The sequence below is a fragment of the Camelina sativa genome, chromosome 16 (genome assembly GCF_000633955.1).
Source record: "Camelina sativa cultivar DH55 chromosome 16, Cs, whole genome shotgun sequence".
Classification (NCBI taxonomy): domain Eukaryota; kingdom Viridiplantae; phylum Streptophyta; class Magnoliopsida; order Brassicales; family Brassicaceae; genus Camelina; species Camelina sativa.
This window is the reverse complement of record NC_025700.1, coordinates 3,973,369-3,998,056: the sequence shown is the minus strand read 5'-3', so window position 1 is coordinate 3,998,056 and position 24,688 is coordinate 3,973,369. Positions and strand designations below refer to the sequence as shown.

The 24,688-nt window shown below is 38.3% G+C and overlaps 6 protein-coding genes across 6 annotated transcripts; 3 read left to right on the top strand and 3 right to left on the bottom strand.

Moving 5' to 3' along the window:
• Positions 31-1,158, top strand: LOC104753339 (putative F-box protein At2g19630). The gene has a single exon (XM_019237680.1). It carries the CDS (start codon positions 31-33, stop codon positions 1,156-1,158), a length of 1,128 nt encoding a protein of 375 aa, XP_019093225.1.
• On the bottom strand, positions 1,337-2,812 carry LOC104749663 (uncharacterized N-acetyltransferase p20-like). Its single transcript, XM_010471337.2, has one exon. The coding sequence runs from the start codon at positions 2,765-2,767 to the stop codon at positions 2,222-2,224; it is 546 nt and encodes a 181-aa protein (XP_010469639.1). The 5' UTR covers positions 2,768-2,812; the 3' UTR covers positions 1,337-2,221.
• Positions 3,350-4,208, bottom strand: LOC104749662 (uncharacterized N-acetyltransferase p20-like). The gene has a single exon (XM_010471336.2). The coding sequence runs from the start codon at positions 4,110-4,112 to the stop codon at positions 3,561-3,563; it is 552 nt and encodes a 183-aa protein (XP_010469638.1). The 5' UTR covers positions 4,113-4,208; the 3' UTR covers positions 3,350-3,560.
• Positions 15,313-15,825, top strand: LOC104753338 (uncharacterized protein At1g43920, Chloroplastic-like). Its single transcript, XM_010475604.1, has 2 exons — positions 15,313-15,453; positions 15,535-15,825. Exons 1-2 carry the CDS (start codon positions 15,313-15,315, stop codon positions 15,823-15,825), a joined length of 432 nt encoding a protein of 143 aa, XP_010473906.1.
• On the top strand, positions 20,887-23,587 carry LOC104749661 (folate-biopterin transporter 1, chloroplastic). Its single transcript, XM_010471335.2, has 9 exons — positions 20,887-21,159; positions 21,243-21,502; positions 21,585-21,649; positions 21,743-21,905; positions 22,000-22,148; positions 22,252-22,512; positions 22,635-22,803; positions 22,889-22,981; positions 23,115-23,587. The coding sequence occupies exons 1-9, from the start codon at positions 20,919-20,921 to the stop codon at positions 23,412-23,414; spliced, it is 1,701 nt and encodes a 566-aa protein (XP_010469637.1). The 5' UTR covers positions 20,887-20,918; the 3' UTR covers positions 23,415-23,587.
• On the bottom strand, positions 23,603-23,998 carry LOC104753337 (coiled-coil domain-containing protein 94 homolog). Its single transcript, XM_010475603.1, has one exon. The coding sequence runs from the start codon at positions 23,996-23,998 to the stop codon at positions 23,603-23,605; it is 396 nt and encodes a 131-aa protein (XP_010473905.1).

Below are 24,688 nucleotides of genomic sequence, written 5' to 3'. Positions count from 1 at the left end.
AACTCGTTGCCGATCTCAATCGATCTCGTGATGGAGATATTCTCGAGGTTGCCGGCGAAGTCTATAGCCAGATGTCGGTGCGTGTCGAAGCTCTGGAACGCCGTACTACGCCGCCCAGATTTCACGGAGCTGTACTTGACCAGATCTTCTCCCCGCCCGCAGCTCTTGTTCATCTTCCGAGACAAAGAGGATGCGTTCGTCTTCTTCTCCACACAGCATCCTCAAAACCCTGTTGATAACTCGTCCTTTGCTGTAGCCGCCAGTCGTTTTAACCCTTCCCTCAGATTATATGATTTCGTTGGTGCTAGTAACGGCTTTGTCCTTCTCAGAGGTGTCAAGACAACTGCTAATCATAAAGTGCTACTGTTGTCGTTGCTATTTAACCCCAGCACCGGACAATCCTTACTTTTACCGGAAGCGAAGCCGGAAGTGAAGCCCAAGTGCAATATGCTTGGGCGGAAAATGGTTAAGTTTATGGGGTATGATCCAGTTAAGAAACAGTTCAAGGTATTGTTCATTACCATGTCAGGTGCAAATGAAGATTATGAGAGATATGACGCGTTTCAAGTTCTGACACTAGGAGGAACTGGGAAACCATCATGGAGAATTGTCGAATGTTGCTTACCCCATGTTCCCAGACCTGGAGGGATATGCATCGATGGTGTCTTTTACTATATAGGTACTGTCGACAGGTCTTCCGTCCAATGTTTTGTAGTTTGTTTTGATTTTACTTCTGAGAAGTTGAGCTTTCTTAACCTCATTGGACCGATGCAAGATGCAACTACTCTGATAAATTACAATGGCAAACTAGGTTCCCTTATGTCTAAGTATTTTTATGGGAGAGATACAAGTTTTGACTTGTGGGTTCTCCAAGACTTGGAAAAAAAGGAATGGTCCAAGCATGTTTTTGTGTTACATCCTCCTGTTTGGCAACATGTAGTTAAGGAGACCGAATTACGCTGTTTTGGAGTGGTTGGTACAACTGAATTTGTGTTTGTGCCGACATTTCTGTGGAATCCTTTCTATGTTTTCTACTACAATGTCGAGAAGAAGACTGTCGTAAGAGTTGGAGTTAGAGGAATGGGAGAGTTTAATGGTTATGGTGTTGACAACTTTTCAAATCATGTAGAGAATGTGGAGCTTATTCGAGCATTTTAGGGATTTATAACTTGAAAAGATTGTGTAACATAGCTTGTTTCATCATAAAGACCATGGGAATCTTACTTGAGTCGTTCGTTATATCTCCACATCTCTTGGTTAGTTATCATTTTGTTTCCTTGTTGGATATGTATCTTCTGTTTCCGGTGACTCTGTGATGTTGTGAAACTTATGTGGATACTTAATGAATCTTATTATCTTATTTAACGCTTTACATAATTGTTTCATGCACTCGATCTAGAGCAAAAGATTGTTCTAACTTCTAATAAGCTAATAATCTTTGCTTTTTTAAACTCATCTCTACCTATCGATCACAGTCTAACTAGTATCATACCTTTTGTAACCACATCTTTTACATTCAGAGTATTTTCATTATACAAAACAAAAAAGCATGCACAAATCTTTTTTTCGATCCCAATAGATCTCATTAACGAGATATTCTCGAGGTTGCCCTCGAAGTCTATAGATATATGTCTTTGCGTATCAAGATCTGGGCCACCATACTTAGACTTCCAGATTTCACGGAGTTGTTCTTGACCAAAACATCAGCTCACCCGCAGCTGTTGTTTGCTTGCGACACAAACCAAGGGTTGGTCTTAATTCTTCTCCTCACACCAGTCTCCTCATCAAAGTCATGATGAGATCTCTTGTGCAACCAATCAGCTTGCACATTTCCCCCAACGCCTGTGGACTCATTGGTCCTAGCAACGGCGTCGTCTGTCTTACTGAAAAACGGATCTTAAAGGGAAGGAAAAATCCAGCTTTGGTGTCGGTTATATGTAACCCTAGCACCGGAGAATCTTTAACTTTACCTAGAATGAAGACGAGGTAGAGGAGTTGTCTGAGAAGCTATTTTGGGTATGATCCCGTTAAGAAACAATTCAAGGTATTGTCAAAGAGTAATAAGATTGACACCATCGCAGAAAACAGTAACACTCATCCAATAAGCCAAAGAGTAATATAATGAGAAGCTATTTTGGGTATGAGTCATACACTAACTCCAACATATAAATAGAATGTGAACCACTTCTATATATGTTTATTAATGTTTTTGTTGATCCAATTACTTCATAGTATCAGTAGGCAAGAAACTAAACATAACAGTGTCTCTTACACTTCCCTTGATATATAGAAACTTCCTCATCACACCTTCTCTAGTAAACCCAACTTTCTCAAGAACCTTTTGAGATCCAACATTTTCCACATCGACAAGTGCCTCAACCCTCTCAATCTCTGGAAATTCTTTAAATATCTCCGCCGTCACTAGCCTCACTGCCTCCGTCGCAAACCCTTTTCCCCAATACTTTCTCGCTAGGACATAACCTATCTCTTTTCTGATGTTATCCACCGCCATGATCAAGATGTAGCCGATAGGACGGTCGTCTTCTATGCAGATGGCTCGGAGCCAAGGGTGTGTCAAGACACGATCGGTTATGTATTTGATGGCTTCGTCTCTGCTCGTGCACGGCTCCCAAGTGCAGAAGCGTGCCACTTCAGGGTCTGTTGCCCAAACCATGTAGTCGTCGACGTCGGAGAGAGTCATCGACCGGAGTGATACTCTTCCCGGAGGCAAAAAGCTCATGCTTGTTTGCGTTTCTTGTAAGTCCATCTCTATATAGGATAGTGATAATTGTTTGAGATATCACATTACTACGTCTAAGCGGTGTCTTTTATAGACAGATCGCGATCTTAGAAAACAATTAGGATCCTCCCTATAGCTTTTTGACTTTAAAAATAACACTAAAAGTAAAATAGTACCATTTGCTATATAGATTAATGTTTAAATGTTTTGTATTGTAGTTATTCGATTAAATAGTGTTTGAAGATGACGTGTCATCCTGTGAGTGGAAAGTTGTCGACATTTGACATTTGACTTTCAACAGTTACTTGGTTGCCAAACAAAGTATTGGTCGGATCGGAACATACCGTGTTGCTTCCAGCTAGATGCCAATATTGCCAACAAATCGTGTCTGGTCACATTTTCCAAGGAGGACTGAACTGTTTCTCAAGTATTTTAGTTACTGTTAATAATTGTAGTACAATTATACAAATGGTCGTTGGTACACTGTCCAAGTCAACGCAATAATCAAATTACGTACTTCAGTTAAACTTAATTTAGTTGGTTAATCAAGTATGTCATGTTTCATTTTGTTTATTTGTACTTTTAAATATATGACCATAAATTAACTGGTAAAATAAAAAGGCTTGTACTCTCAAATTATAAACAATCATGGTATAAAAATAGTAAATAAGGTTACTACGTACAACATGAGAAGAAGGGGAAACAGAGCATCACATCAACAAGTTATAACAGGTGATGTATACAAACTAAAGCAAAATACAATATATCATCTATGCAAATCTGATGTGATTGATATTTGTTGGTGCAATTCAGGTCATGATCAGTGCAAAGAATCAGAAGGCAATAAACTAAACATGACCATATCTCTAACGTTTCCTTTTAGATACATAAATTTCCTCATCACCCCTTCTCTCACAAACCCAACTTTTTCAAGAACCTTTTGAGATCCGACATTATCAACGTCGACAAGTGCTTCAAGCCTCTCCATCTCCGGCTTGTCCTTGAATATCTCCGCCGCCACAAGCCTCACAGCCTCCGTCGCGATCCCTTTCCCCCAATACTTGCTCCCGATGAGATAACCTATCTCTCCTCTGATCTCATCGACTGGTGTGACGGAGATCGAGCCGATCGGACGGTCGTTTTCTAAGCAGATAGCTCTGAGCCAAGGGTGTGGCAACACGACGTTGTTTAAGTATGAGATCGTGGCTTCTTTGCTCGTGTGAGGCTTCCACGTGCAATAGCGTGTGACCTTTGAGTCAGTGGCCCAAACCATGAAGTCGTCTATGTCGGAGAGAGTCATTGGTCGGACATGGATTTTCTCCGGCGGTGAGGAAGTCACGGCGGATTTAGATGAGTCGATCTCCATTGACATTGTTTCTTTCCTTTTTAGTCTATGAAGATTCTTTAAGAATTCGTTAAAATAGTTAGCTCTCTCTCTCTCTCTCTCTCAATATGATAATTAATAATTGTTCTATGTATCGCGGTATATATAATCTGATTTTAATTTTTTCCTTTTTTCTTTTAACAAGAATTAAAGGAAAACAGAACGTTCCTTGTTGCTTCGAACGGTCAAATACGCAACAATAAGGTCTTGTTGAATGGAAGGTGTGGTTGAAAAAGGCGGTTTTACGACGGTATTAGATGAACAGCATATATTATCTACCATTCACCATTCTTTTTTTCTTTTCTTGAAAAAGGTTTCCATTTATCGGTTTTGATTTGAAGTGAAGTGCGTCGTGTTCTTTGGCGAAAGCTTCTTTTGGTCGTTTATAAATTTCCGTAAACATAATAGACATTTAAGAAAATGCATAAAATACAACTACAATAATACAAGTCCTTATATTATATATATATATATATTTGTTTTTTTCATCTCTTTAATTCTTAAGCATTCGAATAATTTCAACTTATGGGGCACACAATCAGTCTCATTCACATTACCTATTTTAGACAAAAATAATTTATTTTTGGTGTTTTTTTAGAATACTATGTGAATCCCTATATAAGTAAAAGAGTAGTACACAAGTGTTTTCGGGTCGGGTCAATTTCACAATAATAACCCGAAATTAAGAGAGTCGGATTCGAGTTATAAATACCCGGTGTTCTGAATGGGTTATCGGATTTTCTCAAAAAAAATCATAAATGAATTTTTCCAAAAAAATTAATCATAAATGAGAATGTCAATAAATTCTCCCAAAAATAAACAATAATAGTTACGATAATATATATATTGTTCCTACAATTTAGGAAACTAACAAATATACATAATTAATGTTTATTTAAAATTTATTATAATTATTAATATCAACAAACTTAACCCAAAAAAACAAACTGAATATAGCATATAAAATAAATAGGAAAACTATATAGTCCAATATAAAATACTACAAGAAACATTCCTAAAAGAATCCAACTGAATAACAAAATAATTGATTGCACAAATCAGTAAGATCTCAATCTTTAGTAAATACTCTCTTTATCCTATCAAACCAAAACTTTTGCGTGATTTACTGAAAACAATTAGAAAATCAAATAAAATATTTTTCCCTAACTTATATATAAAAAAAATATGGTAAAGATTTAACTAGTTGCGCTATCCNAAAGGAAGTAAGTCTGGATGATGAGAATAAGGGAGAATGGCTACACAACAACAAAAAAAAAAAACAACTATTGAACTAGAATAAATATTATCTTGAAGAAAATTATACTTAGAGTCTTAGACTATACTGTGTATATATATTTTTGGTCAAATACTAATTAAGTGACACACAAGTTTTGTTTTAGTGGGTGTTATGGTTTTTGTAAATGAAAATTTTGTAATTCTCATCCTCAGTTTCTATTGTTATATGTCTATTATTCAAGTACAAAAACTAATAATACTATTAAATATTAACCAAATTCAACAATTAGTTTTTGTACAAGAATAATTGGTCATTTTTATTACTTTTTGTATTTGAAGTATTAGTTTTTTAAAATCATATTGTTTAACGAACTTCTAATTTAATTTCTTATATTAAACAATATATGTAAAAAAAATCCAACTATATTATGTACTAAATTACTCAATATACAATACAATGTCAAATTAATTGTAACAAAATGTCAAATTAATTGTAACAAAATCTATTGTAAAGATGCTTTGATATATACACCCATGGTGGCTCGCGGGTTAGACGGGTTGTGTACTTTTGTGTTTTTTTCCGACATATGTTCTTCACTTGATATTAAGTAGAATTGTTAGAATTCACATTACTCTATTAAATAGAATTGATATTAAAGAGAATTGTTATTCTCAATTGACACTAAATATATTATTGTAATATTAAATTACTAAATTACAATTTTAAGTGTTACAACAAATATTATTTATTTTTCTGTCATATTTATTTTAAATATACACGGGTTGATTTGCAAAACTCACAATTATATGGTGAGTAAATTATGATTGATATTTCTACGAATACAATTTTTTTTGCGGGTTAGTTCATCATAATTGTTTCTCAGTTTTTTTCTCTTTCATCTTATCAAAACTCATCATCTACTTTTTTTTTTCCTTCTATTATTTTATATAATCTCAATACATTTATATACATGTAATTCACTATAACGAAAAAAATATAAGATATTCTATTATGTTATGAATGATATATGTTTGTAAATATTCACTCGCGCTGTAGCGCGGGTATGATCCTAGTAATATATATAATTGTTGTTATGGTTAAGGCTTCACATTGTTCGAAAAAAATCCAAACCCGATCAAACCGATTCTAGATAAATATTTGAATAAAGCTTGGAGGTTGTTGTAAAAGTAAGAAAGAGGTTTTGTGTTTCTCTTCTTCTTATTATTGAATCAATCGAATAGAGGTTACATATATATAGTAGAAGGCTAAGGTTTATCTTCCTAATTCCTAAACCGACTTTGACAAAGGAAGAAGGGCCGATGGGCCTTACACAATAAGATAAGAAATGGGCCGGTTATGGAAGTCCACTCCAAGTATTTTACAACACTCCCCCTTGGATGACATAACCATGCCGATGCTAAGGATCAACGCAATACGCTTGGGGTGCTGCCTCATTAAAACTTTACCAGGAAAACCCAGTGGGACAAAACCAAGGTGAAGGAAAAAGAGTACAACACGCATTGTTCCCCCTGTTCTAAGCATCACTGAAAGTCCTTAAGCCTCCACATTCCAATTTGATGCGCGAGCTTCTTGAATGTTGATGCCGATAAAGATTTGGTGAAGAGATCGGCTGAGTTGTCACAGGATTGAACTTGTACCACTTGAACTTCTCCGACCTTCTGTAATTCGTGTGTGAAGACGAACTTGGGTAATATGTGCTTCGTCCGATCTCCCTTGATGTAGCCTTCCTTAAGTTGTGCGATGCAAGCTGCATTGTCTTCATAGATCACGGTTGGTTCTTTGTCATCGACCATACCGCAGTCCGTCCTAATATGTTGAGTCATCGACCTCAACCATACGCACTCTCGGCTGGCTTCATGCATTGCTAGGATCTCCGCATGATTAGATGATGTGGCCGCAATAGTCTGCTTCATAGAACGCCAAGAAATTGTTGTACCACCGTGTGTAAATACATAGCCGGTTTGAGACCTAGCATTATGTGGATCAGACAGATAACTTGCATCAGCAAAACCAACTAAACCTTCTTTGTTATGGTTAGTATAAAATAAACCAAAATCTGTCGTCCCTTGTAGATAACGCAACACATACCGTTCCAGTGCCTTTGGGTCGGACAAGAACTAAATCTCGCTAGGAGGTTCACGGCAAAACAAATGCCTGGTCTAGTGTGGCTAGCCAAGAACATTAACGCTCCTATAGCACTGAGGTATGGCACTTCAGGACCGAGAACTTCTTCATCGTCCTTCTTTGGACCGAATGGATCTTTATCCAAATCAAGGCTCCTCACAACCATCGGGCTAGTCAATGGGTGAGCTTGGTCCATATTAAATCTCTTGAGTACCTTTTCAGTATATGCCATTTGATGCACAAGGATTCCATCATTTATGTACTCAAGTTGCAATCCCAAACAGAATTTAGTCTTGCCTAGGTCTTTCATCTCAAATTATTTCTTTAGATATTCGACTGTTTGGGCGATTTCCCCAGAGGTTCCTACGATATTCAAATCATCCACATATACTGTTATTATTACAAACCCTTTTTTTGCAAACTTCTTTATAAAAATACATGGATTGATAGGAACATTCTTATAGCCCTCTTTGGCTAGGTACTCAATTAGCCTATTGTACCACATTCTTCCACTTTGTTTCAGTCCATAAAGGGATTTGTTTAGCCTTATGCAGTNCCCTTGTAGATAACGCAACACATACCGTTCCAGTGCCTTTGGGTCGGACAAGAACTAAATCTCGCTAGGAGGTTCACGGCAAAACAAATGCCTGGTCTAGTGTGGCTAGCCAAGAACATTAACGCTCCTATAGCACTGAGGTATGGCACTTCAGGACCGAGAACTTCTTCATCGTCCTTCTTTGGACCGAATGGATCTTTATCCAAATCAAGGCTCCTCACAACCATCGGGCTAGTCAATGGGTGAGCTTGGTCCATATTAAATCTCTTGAGTACCTTTTCAGTATATGCCATTTGATGCACAAGGATTCCATCATTTATGTACTCAAGTTGCAATCCCAAACAGAATTTAGTCTTGCCTAGGTCTTTCATCTCAAATTATTTCTTTAGATATTCGACTGTTTGGGCGATTTCCCCAGAGGTTCCTACGATATTCAAATCATCCACATATACTGTTATTATTACAAACCCTTTTTTTGCAAACTTCTTTATAAAAATACATGGATTGATAGGAACATTCTTATAGCCCTCTTTGGCTAGGTACTCAATTAGCCTATTGTACCACATTCTTCCACTTTGTTTCAGTCCATAAAGGGATTTGTTTAGCCTTATGCAGTATTGTTCTTGAGAACCGCTCTTATCTTTAAGCTCTATACCCTCTGGTAATCTCATATAAATCTCATTATCCAGTGGACCATATAAGTATGCGGTTACAACATCCATTAACCGCAAATCCAGTTTTTCTCTTATAGAGCCAGACTTAGCAAATATCTAAAAGTCGTTGCATCCATCACAGGAGAGTATGTCTCCTCATAATCTATTCCTGGTCTTTGAGAGAATCCTTACGCTACAAGTCGTGCCTTATATCTCACGATTTCATTATTCTCATTTCTCTTTCTTACAAAGACCCATTTATGTCTTACTGGCTTTATATCGAATGGTGTCCTTAAGATCGGACGAAACACATTCCTCTTCTTTAAAGAGTTTAACTCCACGTCAATGGCTTCTTTCCATTTTAACCATTCTTTACTTTGATTGCACTCTAAAATGGACGTGGGTTCATGATCCTCATTTATCGCAAGTGCTACCTTATATGCAAATACTTCATCAATGTCGACATCCTTACGGTTCCATTGTATTCCAGACATGATATAATTGATTGAGATCTCATTATTATCAATACCTTCAAGACCTTGAGGTTCAGCGTTCCAAACCTCATTCGGTGCCTTAGGATTTGCCGCGGCCATGTCTATCATTTCCTTAACCTCGGTTTGATTTGCACCTTTCTTAGATTTCCGAGGGTTCTTATCTTTGGAACCTAATGGTCTACCTCTTTTCAAACGGGTCTTAGACTCTGTAGCAACTTGCTTATTGTGTTCTTTCTGAACATCAATATGTACTGGTGCATTACAAGCTGGTATGTACGATTTAGTCACTCTCTTTCGGTCAGCAAAGGAATCTGGCAATTGTATAGCTAGCTTTTGTAAATGTATAATCTTTTGGACCTCTGCATCACAGGCTAGATACTTAATAATGGTGGGAGAATCATATCCAACATATATTCCCATCCTCCTTTGAGGTCCCATCTTAGTTCTCTGTGGTGGAGCAATTGGTACATAAACGGCACACCCGAATGTTCTTAAATGGGATATATTTGGCTCATGACCCGTTAATAATTGGGATGGTGAATACTTATGTTCACTAGATGGCCTATGCGTATTAATTCAGCTGCATGTAATATTGCGTGTCCCCAAGCCGACACAGGAAGCTTTGACCTCATAAGCAATAGTCGAGCAATCAATTGAATATGTTTAATGAAGGATTCATCTAATCCATTTTGTGTATGGACATGTGCCACAGGAGGTTCCACACTCACCCCCATGGACATACAATATTCATTAAAAGCTTGGGATGTAAATTCACCAGCATTATCTAGACGTATAGTCTTAAGTGGAAAATCTGGATAGTGGGCTCGCAGACGTATAATTTGGGCCAACAATCTAGCAAACGCAAGGTTTCTAGTTGACAATAAGCAAACATGCGACCATCTGGTCGATGCATCAATAAGGACCTTGAAATATATAAACGTCCCACAAGGTGGGTGTATTGGTCCACATATATCTCCTTGTATCCTCTCCAGAAAATGCAAAGTTTCTTTATTTACTTTGGCTGGTTATGGCCTTATAAGAAGTTTCCCTTGTGCACATGCTACACACGTGAGATGTTTAGGGATAACTTTTCTCTCTTTAAGAGTGTGCCCATTAGAATTTTGTATTAGCTTACGCATCATGTTAGAACCTGGATGGCCAAGCCGGTCATGCTATAAAGTGAATTGTTCATTGCCAAGTTAGCCTCTATCATATCAATCTTAGCATAGTAAATACCAGTGGCTAGTGCAGGTATAGTCTCTAGGACATTCTTATGTCCTTGGGTGATTTCTGTAATATATAGAAATTCTTTGTTTCCTTCACCGTTTGTCTCAACATGGAAACTATTCAAACGAATGTCCTTAAAACTCAATAAACTTCTCTTTGAGCTGGGTGAATACAAGGCATCACTTATTTCAAGATGTGTGCCATTAGGTAGCAAAATATTAGCCTGGCTGTAGCCTTCAATTAGGCTTGCTATACCCGCAATTGTACTAACATTGGCACTTTTCATAATGAGATTAATAAAATATCTCTTGTCCTTCAAAATTGTGTGGCTGGATCCACTATCCACCACAAGTATGTTCTTGTCTTCAGCCATTTCTAATATAGACAAGAATTTATGTTTTAAACTTTAAAGTAACAAAACGACCAATTATATTGAAGGAAATAAATAATTTGAATTTAAACCAAAATAATTATCCAAAATAATAATCCAATCAAATGCAAAACATAAACCACAAAATTAAATCAAAACAACATATTAGTTTAATTATCCTCTCCTAAACAATCGGAGGTTTCATAGTCCAATAGGGCATCCTTCTCATGGTCGAAATCACCTTCACCATCGAGATGAACCAAATTAGCTTTTGGATCCTTTTTCAAACTCTCTTCATAGAGGTCAACGAGATGCTTAGGATTTATGCATGTCTTTATCCAGTGGTTCTCAATACCACATCTATGGCAAGTGGACTTGGTCTTATGTTGCGGTTTAAATTGCCCGCGGCCTCTACCTCGACCACGGCCGAAGCCGAATCGGTTTCCACGGCCTTGAACACCAAAATTGCGTCCTTAATAGGTCCCACGACCAGGACCACCACGTCCACCTCCTCCACGGCCACGACCATACTTGTCCCTATGGACATAATTAGACTCCTTAGTCTCCTTTGGCTCTTTAGGCTCTTGAGGATTTTTCTTTGCCATGTCTACCTTGTGAGCTTCTAGTAATGGAGCTGTACCAGGAGGTCTCAATACATTATTCATCATCAATAGCTCATTGTTCTGCTCAGCAAGCAGCAAACAAGAGATGAGGTCCGCATATGTCATAAACCCCTTTTCACGATACTGTTGTTGAAGCAATATGTTATTAGAGTGAAAGCTAGAGAATGTCTTCTCTAGCAGATCCTTCTCAGTAACCTCAGTACCACAGAACCTCAAAATTGACACTATCTTAAATAGTGCTGAATTATACTCATCCACGGATTTAAAATCCTGGATCCTTAAGTTTTTCCAATCGAATTGAGCCTTTGGTAGGAGCACCGTCTTTTGGTGTCAATATCTGCTTTTCAGCTCTGTCTAAAGGTCAAGAGGATCTTCAATGGTGAGGTACTGGTCCTTGAGACTCTCATCAAGGTGGTGGCGTATATGCATAATCGCCTTATACTTGTTCTTTTCAGAACAGTCAGAATCTTCCTCAATGCACTTGCATAAATCCTTTGATTTCAGATGGATCTTAGTGTCCAAAGCCCATCGCAAGTAGTTGTCTCCAGAAACATTAAGGGCATCATAGGAGAGGTTGTTGAGCTTTGACATCTGCATAATACAGAACAAAACATCCAATTAGCATGCGGTATTTAAGACCGAACCATGCAACAATTTAGGACATGGGGTATTTGAGACCGAACCATGCCAATCACTTCGGGCCACGAGGTATTTGAGACCGATCCATGCCTTAATATTACACTCAAATTTTGTGGCTTAGTATGCATGCAAAACAACAATCCTAGATAGACACTAGCATGCAAATATTTCCTTTTTCTTAAATAATTTGGAGTTTTAGAAATTTTCCTTTTACTAGATTGGATTTCCTTTTTCTTAACATTGGATAACAACAAGGTTTTGGGAAATATTTCTTAAACCTTTAAGATAATGATTATAATTAATTTAGAAGTTATCCAAATTTATTTTCATGCAAACTTAGAATAATTTCTGATTTTAAATTTTAGTTTTTAGAGTTTGATTAAACAACAATCTTAATCGGTATTAATCCTTAGAAAAATCAGTTTAAATTTTCTTCTATGAATTTCGAATTTAATAGTTTAGTTATAGGGTTCTTATACAACAAACAAACAATCAAACAACCCTAAACTTTTAATCTTAAGCAATTCGGATTTTGGGGTTTAGTTCTAAGGTTTTAAGCAATCAAATCTCAAACAATCAAACAATCAGAATCGAATTTTAATCATAGCATAAACAGTTTAATTTCAACCAATCTAAACAACCTATAACAACCGATTTTTAAAGTTTTAAAGTTATAGGGTTTAGGATTTTGAAACTTATGAACTTGTTTGTTTGATTGTGTACTTGTAGATTTAGAGTTCCAATAGATTTAAAGGTCATGTTCGATTTATAGGTTCTAAGGAGGTTTAATTTTTATTTACCTTCCACCGTTTGGAGGTTGACTGGATTTGAACCGGGAGCTAAAGACCTCGATTGTACCTTGAGCTGATCCACGAACCACGAACCTCGAACAAGTTATGAATAAAAGCTTTATCACGAACAGAACCGGACCACGAACTAGGATTGATCACGAACTGGTCACGGACAGAGCTTCGAACAGGAACTAGCCGCGAACACCGATGAGAACTGATCGCCGAACTTGGACGAACAAGAAGTAAAAGCGGCGACGGTTTTAGGGTTTTAGGATAAGGGTTTTTCTCAGCTGGTTTTAGAGCTTTGTGCTGATAACGTGTTGTAAAAGTAAGAAAGAGGTTTTGTGTTTCTCTTCTTCTTATTATTGAATCAATCGAATAGAGGTTACATATATGTAGTAGAAGGCTTGTTATCTTCCTAATTCCTAAACCGGCTTTGACAAAGGAAGAAGGCCGATAGGCCTTACACAATAAGATAAGTAATGGGCCGGTTATGGAAGTCCACTCCAGGTGTTTTACAACAGAGGTTAGATACTTCGGGTATAATTGCTGAAACACTGAAAGCTAACTAAACCCTAATAACTATGTTTTATTTACCTTTCAAATTTTTTTTTAGTAATTGAAATAATATTTTAACTAAGTTTATAGATTAATTCAGATATTTTTTGGAAGGCTTTCAGTTACATCTACCCAAAATATATTTAGATAGTGTTTTTTTTGGGGGGTGGGGGGGGACAATTTTTAAGCCGGCCAAAAAAAATAAAAATACTCAAATGAGATTTTATGAACTAATAGTCTAATACCAAAAATCCGAATACCCGACCCAAATCTAATGGTACCCAAATAGCCACCCCTTTTTTGCAATGTTTGGTACTGAATAGTTTAGACTATTTTTGTTTCACAAGAGTGTTTTATTTATGATATAAGCCCAGTAAAACAGGCCAACATACATGTCAAGTATAACAGACCAACATTACATGCCAAAATAAAACAAGCCTATAAAACAAACTTATAAAAGAAGCCTAATAAAACAAAAGCCCATACCCATAAAATAAATCTTTTCTTGAGACTGAAGAGTTTGGGTTGACACATAGCACGTGGCAAGAGAGATACATGAAAGCTGACACGTGGGAAGTCGAAGAGGGTGGAGTCTCCGATCACCGGTAGACGAAAGTAGCGACGGCAAACTTCAAATCCGGCCGAAAACGCCGGAAAGTTATCAGAAAATCTCGATCTACGCTCGGAGAGTAAGGCGAATTCCAATTTGCTGAGAGTATGACTCCACAGAAAACTTCTTCATCTTCGTCTTCAAAAAAACATCTTTTCGATCTTCAAGAAAATAAATCTACATCATAAACCTGTAAATCAAACAAACTCCATCGACCCATCAAGCATCCGCATAGAAGCAATCATCATCATTAATTACTTTGAAACAAACCAAAGGAATGATAGAAGCAATCAAAAGCGGAGCCATAGATAAACGAAATCGATTGAGACAACGGGAAAGAACTAAAACCGGAGAGAACCCGAATCATGTCTAACCAAACACCACCTAGAGAAGGATGACAGATCTGTTAGAGCAAAGCCAGCCAAAACGGTGCTAAAGAAGCCACCACTGCCTGAGAAAGAGCCAGCCAAAACAGTGCTAAGATAGCAACCGCTGCCGGATAAAAGCCAACCAACCCCGTTGAGAAAATCAGGGATGACAGAAGTGAGCCCGATACACGGGAAACTAAGCCGGGGAAACACCAACCGGCGAACAAAAAACTGATCAGAGGGTTTCTTTCTTTCTAAAAAATCGTAGAGAGAGAAACTCTCCTTTCCATTGTGTGTTTTGAATAGTTTAGACTTTAGCAAGAGAAAAAAAATAGAAAATAGAAAATATAAAATCTTGAAAAGAAAAAAATGTTGTATTAATGAAAAAAGTTAGAAATTAGGAAAAAAGAGAAAATACATAGCGCAAGAGACGGAAAAAAAAGGAAAAAAGATAGTCAGCTACCTCAAGTATCACGGAATGCATGGCCACACATGTGAACTACTGTAAAAGACATCCAGCTACATGACCTATATGTAATATATGGCCACATGTCTGAAGTTTAAGAAGTTATGTGCGGAACACCATACACATCAAATGTCGACAAACCGGACGATTTGCGTCGGTGTTGACTCATCGTTGACTCATCGGATCCGAATTAAAACCCGATTGGACTTTCAAATCAGAACCCGAGACCAAGACCCTGTTGAGTTTATGGGTAATTATCTTATCAGGCCGTGGGCCTAGAGATTAAACAAAAAAATATCAGGCCCATACCCACAACATCAATTTTTTTCTTCTTCGACATAGCCGAAACACAGTCTTTAAACGATTGCTCTCCATTATTAGGGTTCTTAGTGTTCATCTTTTCGAAGGTTTGAGTCGACGATTAGGGTTTTTAGGGTTAATTGTTTCGAAGATGGAATTAAGCTCGGGATCCTCCAGTAGCAGCAGATATGGAGGGCGAAAAGTCTGTGATTGTGGATTACCGGCTAAGATTTTCAAATCTAAAATGGCGAGGAATCCACATCGAAAGTTCTTTGGGTGTGAGTTGTACAAGGTATGTTTCGTAAGTGTTATTAACAGTGTTGAGGTGGTGAGATTTGTTGATTAGTTCAGTCTCTTATTGATGTGGATTTAGGAAGGTGGTAACGTACACTGCAAATTCTTTAGGTGGGTTGATGAAGAAGAGGTGAAAGGCTGGCCCAGACAAGCGTTGGTAGAAGCTCAAGCAGAAATTAACGAGAAGAATAGGATGATAAGTCAACTAAAATCGACAATCATGGAGCTTCGTGATGAGTTGGAGAAGCATCAATTGGAGATGTCATTAAAGAATGTTGAGATGGAAACAACTATGTATCGTCAAGGCATTATCATCACTGGATTGACAGGATTGCTGGTATGCACCATTGGAGCCATTGTCTTTGGTTGAGTTATTAGATAGCTTTGTTATTGTATGAATGCTTTTGGTTAGTGATTGTGTCGTGACTTTTCAATGATAATGACTTTGTAATGACTTTTTAATGAATTTCTAATGACTTTGGTTAGTGGCTTTGCAAAACAAAATATATGGGACTAAGTGTGTTTAAAGTCACCAAATACATGACCAAAATAATACCACCTTAGGTGTGTTTCAATTCACCAAAATAATACCCGATTAGGTGTTTTAAGTCACCAACCCTACATGTACAACCAACCCTACATGTCAATATTGTACCAAAAGGAGTCTAAAACCGACCCGACATGTCCAAAAAATGAGTCAGCTACCTCATCCGAATAGCATCCTCTCGACAAAGCTTCTTCTCTGTGGTGCGGATGAGGAAACATCTTGCACCTCAAGTTCGACTTGAGGTTCAGGTTCATGGTCAGGAGCTTCCATTGCTGCAAAAGCTGCTGCCATTTCAGCTTGATCTTGAGCTTCCAATTGTGGTGCTGCATTTAGTTTTCTTCTCTTGGCCCTGTTCTCAGAGGACTAACAAAAGTCTAGTCAGAACAACCGAACCAAATTAAAAGAGAAAGAACAATAGTGTGAAGACATACCTCATTAGGACATCGTCTTGAATTATGACCCGCTTAACCACATAGACCACAGTGGACCACTCTTCCTTGGCGAGCAACTTTCTTGTCAGATTTGTTTTTGCTTGGTGATTCATTTAGACCCTTGATTCTTGCCTTGCCCTTCGGTCTCCCTGCAGGACGTTTGTAAGGAGGTGCAACAATCCGTGGTCTTCCAGAGTCCTTCCAAAATTTGGATCCATTAACAGGCCTCAGACCCCTCCTATATGTCCCTTGCCATTTTTCAGTCAAGTAGTAATCTGACATATAGTCTTCCACTTCGTAATTCATTTCTCTTATTGCACAAACAGCATGGCGACATGGGATACCAGTCAAATCCCACTTCCTGCATGCACAAGTCCGCGCAGACAAATTCACAAAATATCCTGTCCCAAACTCAACAATCTCGTACTCGCCACCAGTGCTTGTGATCATTGCNTCACCTTAGGTGTGTTTCAATTCACCAAAATAATACCCGATTAGGTGTTTTAAGTCACCAACCCTACATGTACAACCAACCCTACATGTCAATATTGTACCAAAAGGAGTCTAAAACCGACCCGACATGTCCAAAAAATGAGTCAGCTACCTCATCCGAATAGCATCCTCTCGACAAAGCTTCTTCTCTGTGGTGCAGATGAGGAAACATCTTGCACCTCAGGTTCGACTTGAGGTTCAGGTTCATGGTCAGGAGCTTCCATTGCTGCAAAAGCTGCTGCCATTTCAGCTTGATCTTGAGCTTCCACTTGTGGTGCCGCATTTAGTTTTCTTCTCTTGGCCCTGTTCTCAGAGGACTAACAAAGTATAGTCAGAACAACCGAACCAAATTAAAAGAGAAAGAACAATAGTGTGAAGACATACCTCATTAGGACATCGTCTTGAATTATGACCCACTTGACCACATAGACCACAGTGGACCACTCTTCCTTGGCGACCAACTTTCTTGTCAGATTTGTTTTTGCTTGGTGATTCATTTAGACCCTTGATTCTTGCCTTGCCCTTCGGTCTCCCTGCAGGACGTTTGTAAGGAGGTGCAACAATCCGTGGTCTTCCAGAGTCCTTCCAAAATTTGGATCCATTAACAGGCCTCAGACCCCTCCTATATGTCCCTTGCCATTTTTCAGTCAAGTAGTAATCTGACATATAGTCTTCCACTTCGTAATTCATTTCTCTTATTGCACAAACAGCATGACGACATGGGATACCAGTCAAATCCCACTTCCTGCATGCACAAGTCCGCGCAGACAAATTCACAAAATATCCTATCCCAAACTCAACAATCTCGTACTCGCCACCAGTGCTTGTGATCATTGCACAATATTGAGCTTCGTCACATGATTTCTCTAGCTCTTTTCTTGCCTTTTTTGTGTACTTAGCAGTTTTTTTTTCAGCAATAGTGGACCTGATGACAACCCGTTGCATAGCATCCCTCCTTATCAGCTCTAACATCTGGACAAATGGCTTCCTCCTTGCAATCTTTAAGGTTCTGTTATACGACTCAGTATGGTTGTTGTGAGTATCAGCACAACAACAACCAACCCTAAAGAATGCCCTGCACCATGTAGTTCGATCCTTTTGAAGTAGAGTTGCACAAGCTTGGGGATCAAACTCTTTGAAAACCGCCAAATTCTCCTTGTAATCAGCTTCATTGTAGCTGTTTGCCACTCTCTAGAACAGTGGCTTCAACATGTCTGCCTTGTTGGATTTCTTCAAGTTGGAGTAGATATGTCTAGCACAAGCTCGATGTTCTGCCATTGGTAACACAGTTGACACACCATGAATCAATCCTTTATGCATGTCTGATATCAGAGTGATGTTCTCACCTAGCCCCAAGTCCAGATCTTCTTTCAGCTTTCAAACAAACCATTCCCAATTGGGATTGTTCTCACAATCCACTACGGCCCATGCCACTGGAAATATCTGGTTATTAGGATCCCTTCCTACGGCAGTAAGCATCATCCCATTCGTCGAGTTTTTCAAAAAGGTACCATCCAAACCAATGATTGGGCGACAGTTCTGCTTCCAAGCAGTCCTCAACGGCTCAAAGCAGATGTAGATTTGATGAAATGCCTCACGACCATCAGCCCTTACTGTTGTATTAACCTCAACTGTAGTATGCGGATTGGACCTACAATAAATCACAAAATTGTTAACACAAATACGAAAATTAATCAGAACAAAGTGATAATACAAAAACAAAACTGTGACTTACGTTATTAGGTGAAGCTCATAGTCTCTTAATCTTGCAAACTGCTCATCACATTCAGCTTGCAGCTTATCAAATACACGTCTTCTAGCAACTTTGGCTTGGTTTGGCGAGATTATTATGTTATACCTCTTCTTCATCTCATCTTTTATCTCTGGACCGCTCATCTCCGGATCTCTTCTTATATCTTCAAGGAATAAATCAGCAATGACAGGAGTTTTAATGATCTCACACCTTCCTGTTGGATGGCATTGATGGTCATAGTCATAAGTCTTCACCATCCACTTTCCTCCAAGTGGTATCTCCACAGCACAATAGATTTTCCATCCACAACCTTTTGCTTTGCATCTAGCACCCAACCTCTCATTTTCCCACCTGTCAAACACCACATTCCGCCTTGTCTTTAAGACATATTTGATCACATTCCTCTTAAAATCAATCCCACTGCTGAAAACCTGCCTTAAACTGAACACACCATCCACTACACCTCTTCTAACTAACTTCACTGTTTGTGCTTCCTCATCACCTGATTCATCATCAGTTGCAGGATATACATCATCTTCGTCTTGTATCTGTTCCTCAAAATTTTCATTGTTGAAAACTTGTATATCCTCCTCTTCAATCTCGGCCTCTTCGTCACCAATGTCACCATCAACCTCTGAGTCTGATGATTCAGATAAAGCTGCCTCCGAACTCTGACCTTCGTCATCTTCACAAACATTCTCCTTGAGAATAAGAGCACCATCACACGCATTCTCCTTTCCAACAGCTATTGTGTCTATAGCTTCAACACATTCTTCTCCTTCCTTCTCAAAGTAAATGACAACTTCTTTCATCCATCGTCCTTTTGAGACCAACTTCTTCTTGTTAGCATCAACATTCTCCCACAAAGGCTTCCTATCTGATACATCTTCAAATGGTAGCTTGTACCACATCTTCCCAATGTACTTAATTCGCTTCTCAAGCATATATATAAGTACATCTTCAAAGATAGTGATAGAATCCACTTCTATTTCTTCAACAACTCCACCGACGTAGTCTAAAACTCCACCGAGTAACTTGAATTCGCCAGAATAATGGCATTTCACCTTAACAGAAATTTTCTCACTACAAAAAAAAACAAATTTTCGGTCACATAAGAAGACAATACTTGTATGTTTCCATATTTACTGTATCGGATAAAGCAACAATATTCCCCACCACCCCGACAAGTCACTCACTGACAATGGAATCAACTCACATAATAAAGAATCAAACAAAAATCAACTATATAAAAACCTGAAACCAACCCCATAAAGTACCCGACAACATCCTCACATCCCCACATCCCCACTAGTTCATACTTCAACCACTACTAAAAATGTTATAACATGAAAACGAAATTGAAAAATTTACCTCATTTGTGAGAATCAGACCCGAACACCAAATTACTTCCGATTAAAACCAACGATTACAGCAGATCCCTCTTCAACAGATGATTTCTTCTCCTTCTTCGAGTTAACCCTAGTTGAAGAGTAGATTGACTTCTACATACTGAATTGGGAAATCGTAAAGTTTTAACTTTTTTACGATGAAATCGATGTGGTAATAAGATAATGGGCCTGATATTTTTTATTTAATCTCTAGGCCCACAGCCTGATAAGATAATTACCCATAAACTCAATCGGGTCTTGGTCTCGGGTTCTGATTTGTAAATCCGATCGGGTTTTAATTCGGGTCCGATGAGTCAACGATGAGTCAACACCGACGCAAATCGTCCGGTTTGTCGATATTTGATGTGTATGATGTTCCGCACATAACTTCTTAAACTTCAGACATGTGGCCATGTATTACATATAGGTCATGTAGCTGGATGTCCTTTACCATAGTTCGCATGTGTGGCCATGCATTCTGGCCAACCCCGTTGAGAAAATCAGGAATGACAGAAGTGAGCCCGATACACAGGAAACTAAGCCGGGGAAAAACCAATCGGCAAACAAAAAACTGATCAGAGGGTTTTTTTCTTTCTGAAAAATCGTAGAGAGAAGAGAGAGAGAAACTCTCCTTTCTATTGTGTGTTTTGAATAGTTTAGATTTTAACAAGAGAAAAAAATATAGAAAATAGAAAATATAAAATCTTGAAAAGAAAAAAAATGTTGTATTAATGAAAAAAGTTAGAAATTAGGAAAAAAGAGAAAATACATAGCGCAAATAGACGGAAAAAAAAAGAGAAATTTTAAAAAGGGAAAGTGGGCAAAAATTACACAAAACCAATTAATAAAAAAATGGCGAGTCGCAATCTTTTCTCTATCCCAATCTCACCTTCCCAAATTACAGTTTTGCCATCCACCTTCCTTTCCTCCGCCAACAACGGGACACGTCGCCTTTCAATCGCCGCCCGATCTCACCGCCGGAAGATTCGTAGGAGACCTCCTGACAGAGATATGTCCTCCATAGTTTCAATGTCGGACCTTCCTCCTCGCCGGCGTAATTCCGAGGAAAGCCTTCTTCTAGATTCTAGGATCAGTAAGTTCTTTAGCTATACATCCTTAATTGGATTCGTTAATCGCTGCATGAAATTGGGTTTTAATTGTGAGAAATGTCTATAGGTGTAGCTGAAGGAGATGTATCGAATACGGATGTAGAAGGAGACAGAGATACTTCTTCTTCTAGTGTTATTAGAACACAGCCTCCCCGTAACAATAATAAAGGAAGAAGTCTTAGTAGCAGAACCATGTTTTACGGTGTTGAATTATCACCGGACAATGTTGCTGTAGCTATGGTGTATTTTGTTCAAGGTGTTTTAGGACTCGCTAGGCTAGCTGTTAGTTTCTATTTGAAAGATGACTTGCATCTTGATCCTGCTGAGGTATTGATTGAGATGCTTTTGAAGTTCCTTTTTATAAAAAATATTCTCTTTATAGGCTGACAATATATACCTCTTTGACTAGACAGCTGTGATAACGGGTCTTTCTTCATTGCCATGGCTTGTTAAGCCTCTTTACGGTTTTATCAGGTATGTGTTCTTCACCACTTCTGTACTTGTTTTGATTCTATTGTTGAAGAAACTGTAGTGTGACCAATAATAGCAACTTGTTCTGTTTTACAGTGATTCCGTGCCTTTATTTGGCTATCGGAGGAGGTCGTACCTGGTTCTTTCCGGACTTCTTGGTGCATTTTCGTGGAGTTTGATGGCCGGTTTTGTTGACAGTAAATATAGTGCTGCTTTTTGTATACTTCTTGGTTCCCTCTCTGTCGCCTTTTCTGATGTTGTAAGTTTTCTAATCCATTCTGGTTAACTTAGCCTGGTTGAGTTGCAAGATAGAGTTGGTTTTTCCAATATGTTTAGTGGTTAACTTTTCATAGGTAGTAGACTCGATGGTAGTGGAACGGGCTCGCGGTGAGTCACAAAGCGTGTCAGGATCTCTGCAGTCTTTGTGCTGGGGATCCTCAGCTTTTGGTGGAATTGTGAGTTCCTACTTTAGTGGCTCCCTGGTGGAGTCATATGGTGTAAGGTACAGTACACAATTTGCGCGTACAGTCAGTAGCTTTTCTTTTTCGGTATCCTGTCGTATAGATAACTAACTAAGTGGCATTCTAAAAGCTGTTATACCTCAGGTTTGTATTTGGGGTGACAGCTTTACTACCTTTGATAACTTCAGCAGTTGCTGTTCTCGTGAACGAGCAACGTGTGGTCAAACCAGCATTAGGGCGGAAAGAGAACGTAACATTGATCAGTCCTGGCTTTCTTCAGACCTCAAAGCAGAACATGATTCAGCTATGGAGTGCCATTAAGCAACCGAACGTTTTTCTCCCGACCTTATTTATCTTCTTATGGCAAGCCACACCACACTCAGATTCTGCAATGTTTTACTTCACGTATGTCCTCTTCCACTTGGTTCCTGATCATCGGCTTATTTTATATCCACTGTGAGATAGTATTAAGTATTAACTATTAATTATAGAACCTCTTATGTTATTTGGTTTAAAATTCATCACAGAACGAACAAACTTGGCTTTACTCCGGAGTTTCTGGGACGAGTTAAATTTGTGACCTCAATTGCATCGTTGCTCGGAGTAGGACTGTACAATGGATTCCTGAAGACTGTTCCACTGAGAAAAATCTTTCTCGCGACGACAGTTTTTGGCACGGGTCTTGGAATGACTCAGGTTGGTCCCATGTGCACTTTACATGAAGAACTGTGCCATCTACAGAATCAATTAATAACTCTTTGGACGCTCGTATGTTTTGCAGGTTATCCTTGTGTCAGGTTTTAACAGACAGTTGGGAATTAGCGACGAGTGGTTTGCTATCGGAGACTCTCTAATCCTAACAGTCCTCGCTCAGGTTTAAAGCTTTTGTTAGCATTAAGTTTCTCAAAGGCTTTGAATTCTCTGATTTTAATTATGTAGTTAATGCAGCATTATTGGAAATGTATCAGCATCAATGCACTGACAACTTAAAATAAAAACTGTCACAGGCTTCATTCATGCCGGTTCTTGTGTTAGCAGCGAGACTGTGTCCAGAAGGAATGGAAGCAACTCTCTTCGCTACACTCATGTCAATCTCTAATGGAGGCAGTGTTCTAGGTGGACTTATGGGTGCAGGGCTGACTCAAGTATTCGGCATCACAAAAGACAGTTTCGGTAACCTATCAACGCTTATTATTCTCTGCAATCTCAGCTCATTGCTGCCTCTGCCTCTTCTCGGTCTTTTACCAGGAGATTCTCCGGACACTATTACGAAAGATGATGCAGACATTGAGATGAAGTCGAATTAAGGAAGGTGATCAATGATAATGTCAAAAAGTTAAATGTTATACCTTTTTGGGTTATGTGTCTTGAGAAGAATGATGCAGGCTATTAACTTGAAAATTATTCCATATCATGTAACCAAAAATTGTTGTAATTTAAAAAACAATAAATTGTTAAATTCCAGAAACTTACTTCAATATGCAAAAATCGAAAATTAATCTAAAGAATTCATAGTATCTTCACTCTCATCGGCTTGCTTCTCCTCATCGTGTTGTTCAGCAAGGCTAGTAACGCGAGTTGCACCTGATTCGACCACAAAACTCGAATTCTTTGGATCGGTCTTCAATATCAGCTCCGCGCAACATTTACTGCACTTGAAGTAAAACCTATAGATCTTAATGACTAAGTAGGTTTCTCCGGTTACTTCTTCTTGAAGGCAGTTGATTCTGGTACCTGCCTTCATGTAGTTCCCACATGTGTTGCATCGAATTGGAAACGGAAGCATCGCTCTAACCTTGTTTTGCTGATTCTTGGGTATTTGGATCCGGAGAACATTGCTCGGATCAGAGTTTGTTGGATAATATTTGTGTAAGACCTTTCTTTCACCCATGGCGCAGACAAAGAAAGAACAACTACAAATCAAATATACGAGAAACCCTAAATCAAAACCCAAAACAAATCCTACTAGAGGAGAGGCGTGAATAGACCCAAGCGCCAAAGTCACGAGATATTTCTAGGGTTCTTGAGACTTGAGAGAGGTCCCTTATTTCTAGAAAGAAAAAGGATGGAATGATCGATTTGTAATCGCCTCTCTCTTTAAATAGTCTAACTCGTTTTTTCTTCTTTCTTTTTCCTTTTCCTTTTTTTTCCTACATATTTCCTTTTTTTTTTTTTAGTTTACAATTCCTAAACATGGTGTTTTCTTTCCTAGGAGAATTATGAAAATACTTTAAATTTAGTAAATTTATTTATTTTAATTTCTAAAATCCAACTCGCAATCTTACTTCCAAAAACTTAAATATTCACTCGAAGTTCAGAATTAAGGTTTTGGAGACGGCTTCTCACAAGTAAGATAAATTTCTACTATCAACCTTCAAGTAAACAAATTACATTAGATAGTCTATAGATGTCAACGAAGGAGCTTTTCTTCCCTTCTTCACTTGAACTTAAAAGAACTCATTCACAATTTGGGAGGTTAATTCTTTTTCAAAGGCTTGTTGGGAAGAGACAGTTTCACATTGGTTTTTTTTTTTTATTATTGTTCTCGTTGTAGTACAACATTGTTATTAACAAAAACTTG

What these genes read in the sequence shown, in the direction of transcription:
- LOC104749661 (XM_010471335.2), top strand. Translation starts at nt 20,919, where the DNA reads ATGGCGAGTCGCAATCTTTTCTCTATCCCAATCTCACCTTCCCAAATT. An exon ending in TGCATCTTGATCCTGCTGAG is followed by an intron (nt 21,503 to 21,584) that starts GTATTGATTGAG and finishes CTCTTTGACTAG; the next exon opens with ACAGCTGTGATAACGGGTCT. An exon ending in CGGGTCTTGGAATGACTCAG is followed by an intron (nt 22,804 to 22,888) that starts GTTGGTCCCATG and finishes TATGTTTTGCAG; the next exon opens with GTTATCCTTGTGTCAGGTTT.
- LOC104749663 (XM_010471337.2), bottom strand. Translation starts at nt 2,767, where the DNA reads ATGGACTTACAAGAAACGCAAACAAGCATGAGCTTTTTGCCTCCGGGA.
- LOC104749662 (XM_010471336.2), bottom strand. Translation starts at nt 4,112, where the DNA reads ATGTCAATGGAGATCGACTCATCTAAATCCGCCGTGACTTCCTCACCG.
- LOC104753339 (XM_019237680.1), top strand. Translation starts at nt 31, where the DNA reads ATGGAGATATTCTCGAGGTTGCCGGCGAAGTCTATAGCCAGATGTCGG.
- LOC104753338 (XM_010475604.1), top strand. Translation starts at nt 15,313, where the DNA reads ATGGAATTAAGCTCGGGATCCTCCAGTAGCAGCAGATATGGAGGGCGA. An exon ending in TTGGGTGTGAGTTGTACAAG is followed by an intron (nt 15,454 to 15,534) that starts GTATGTTTCGTA and finishes ATGTGGATTTAG; the next exon opens with GAAGGTGGTAACGTACACTG.
- LOC104753337 (XM_010475603.1), bottom strand. Translation starts at nt 23,998, where the DNA reads ATGGGTGAAAGAAAGGTCTTACACAAATATTATCCAACAAACTCTGAT.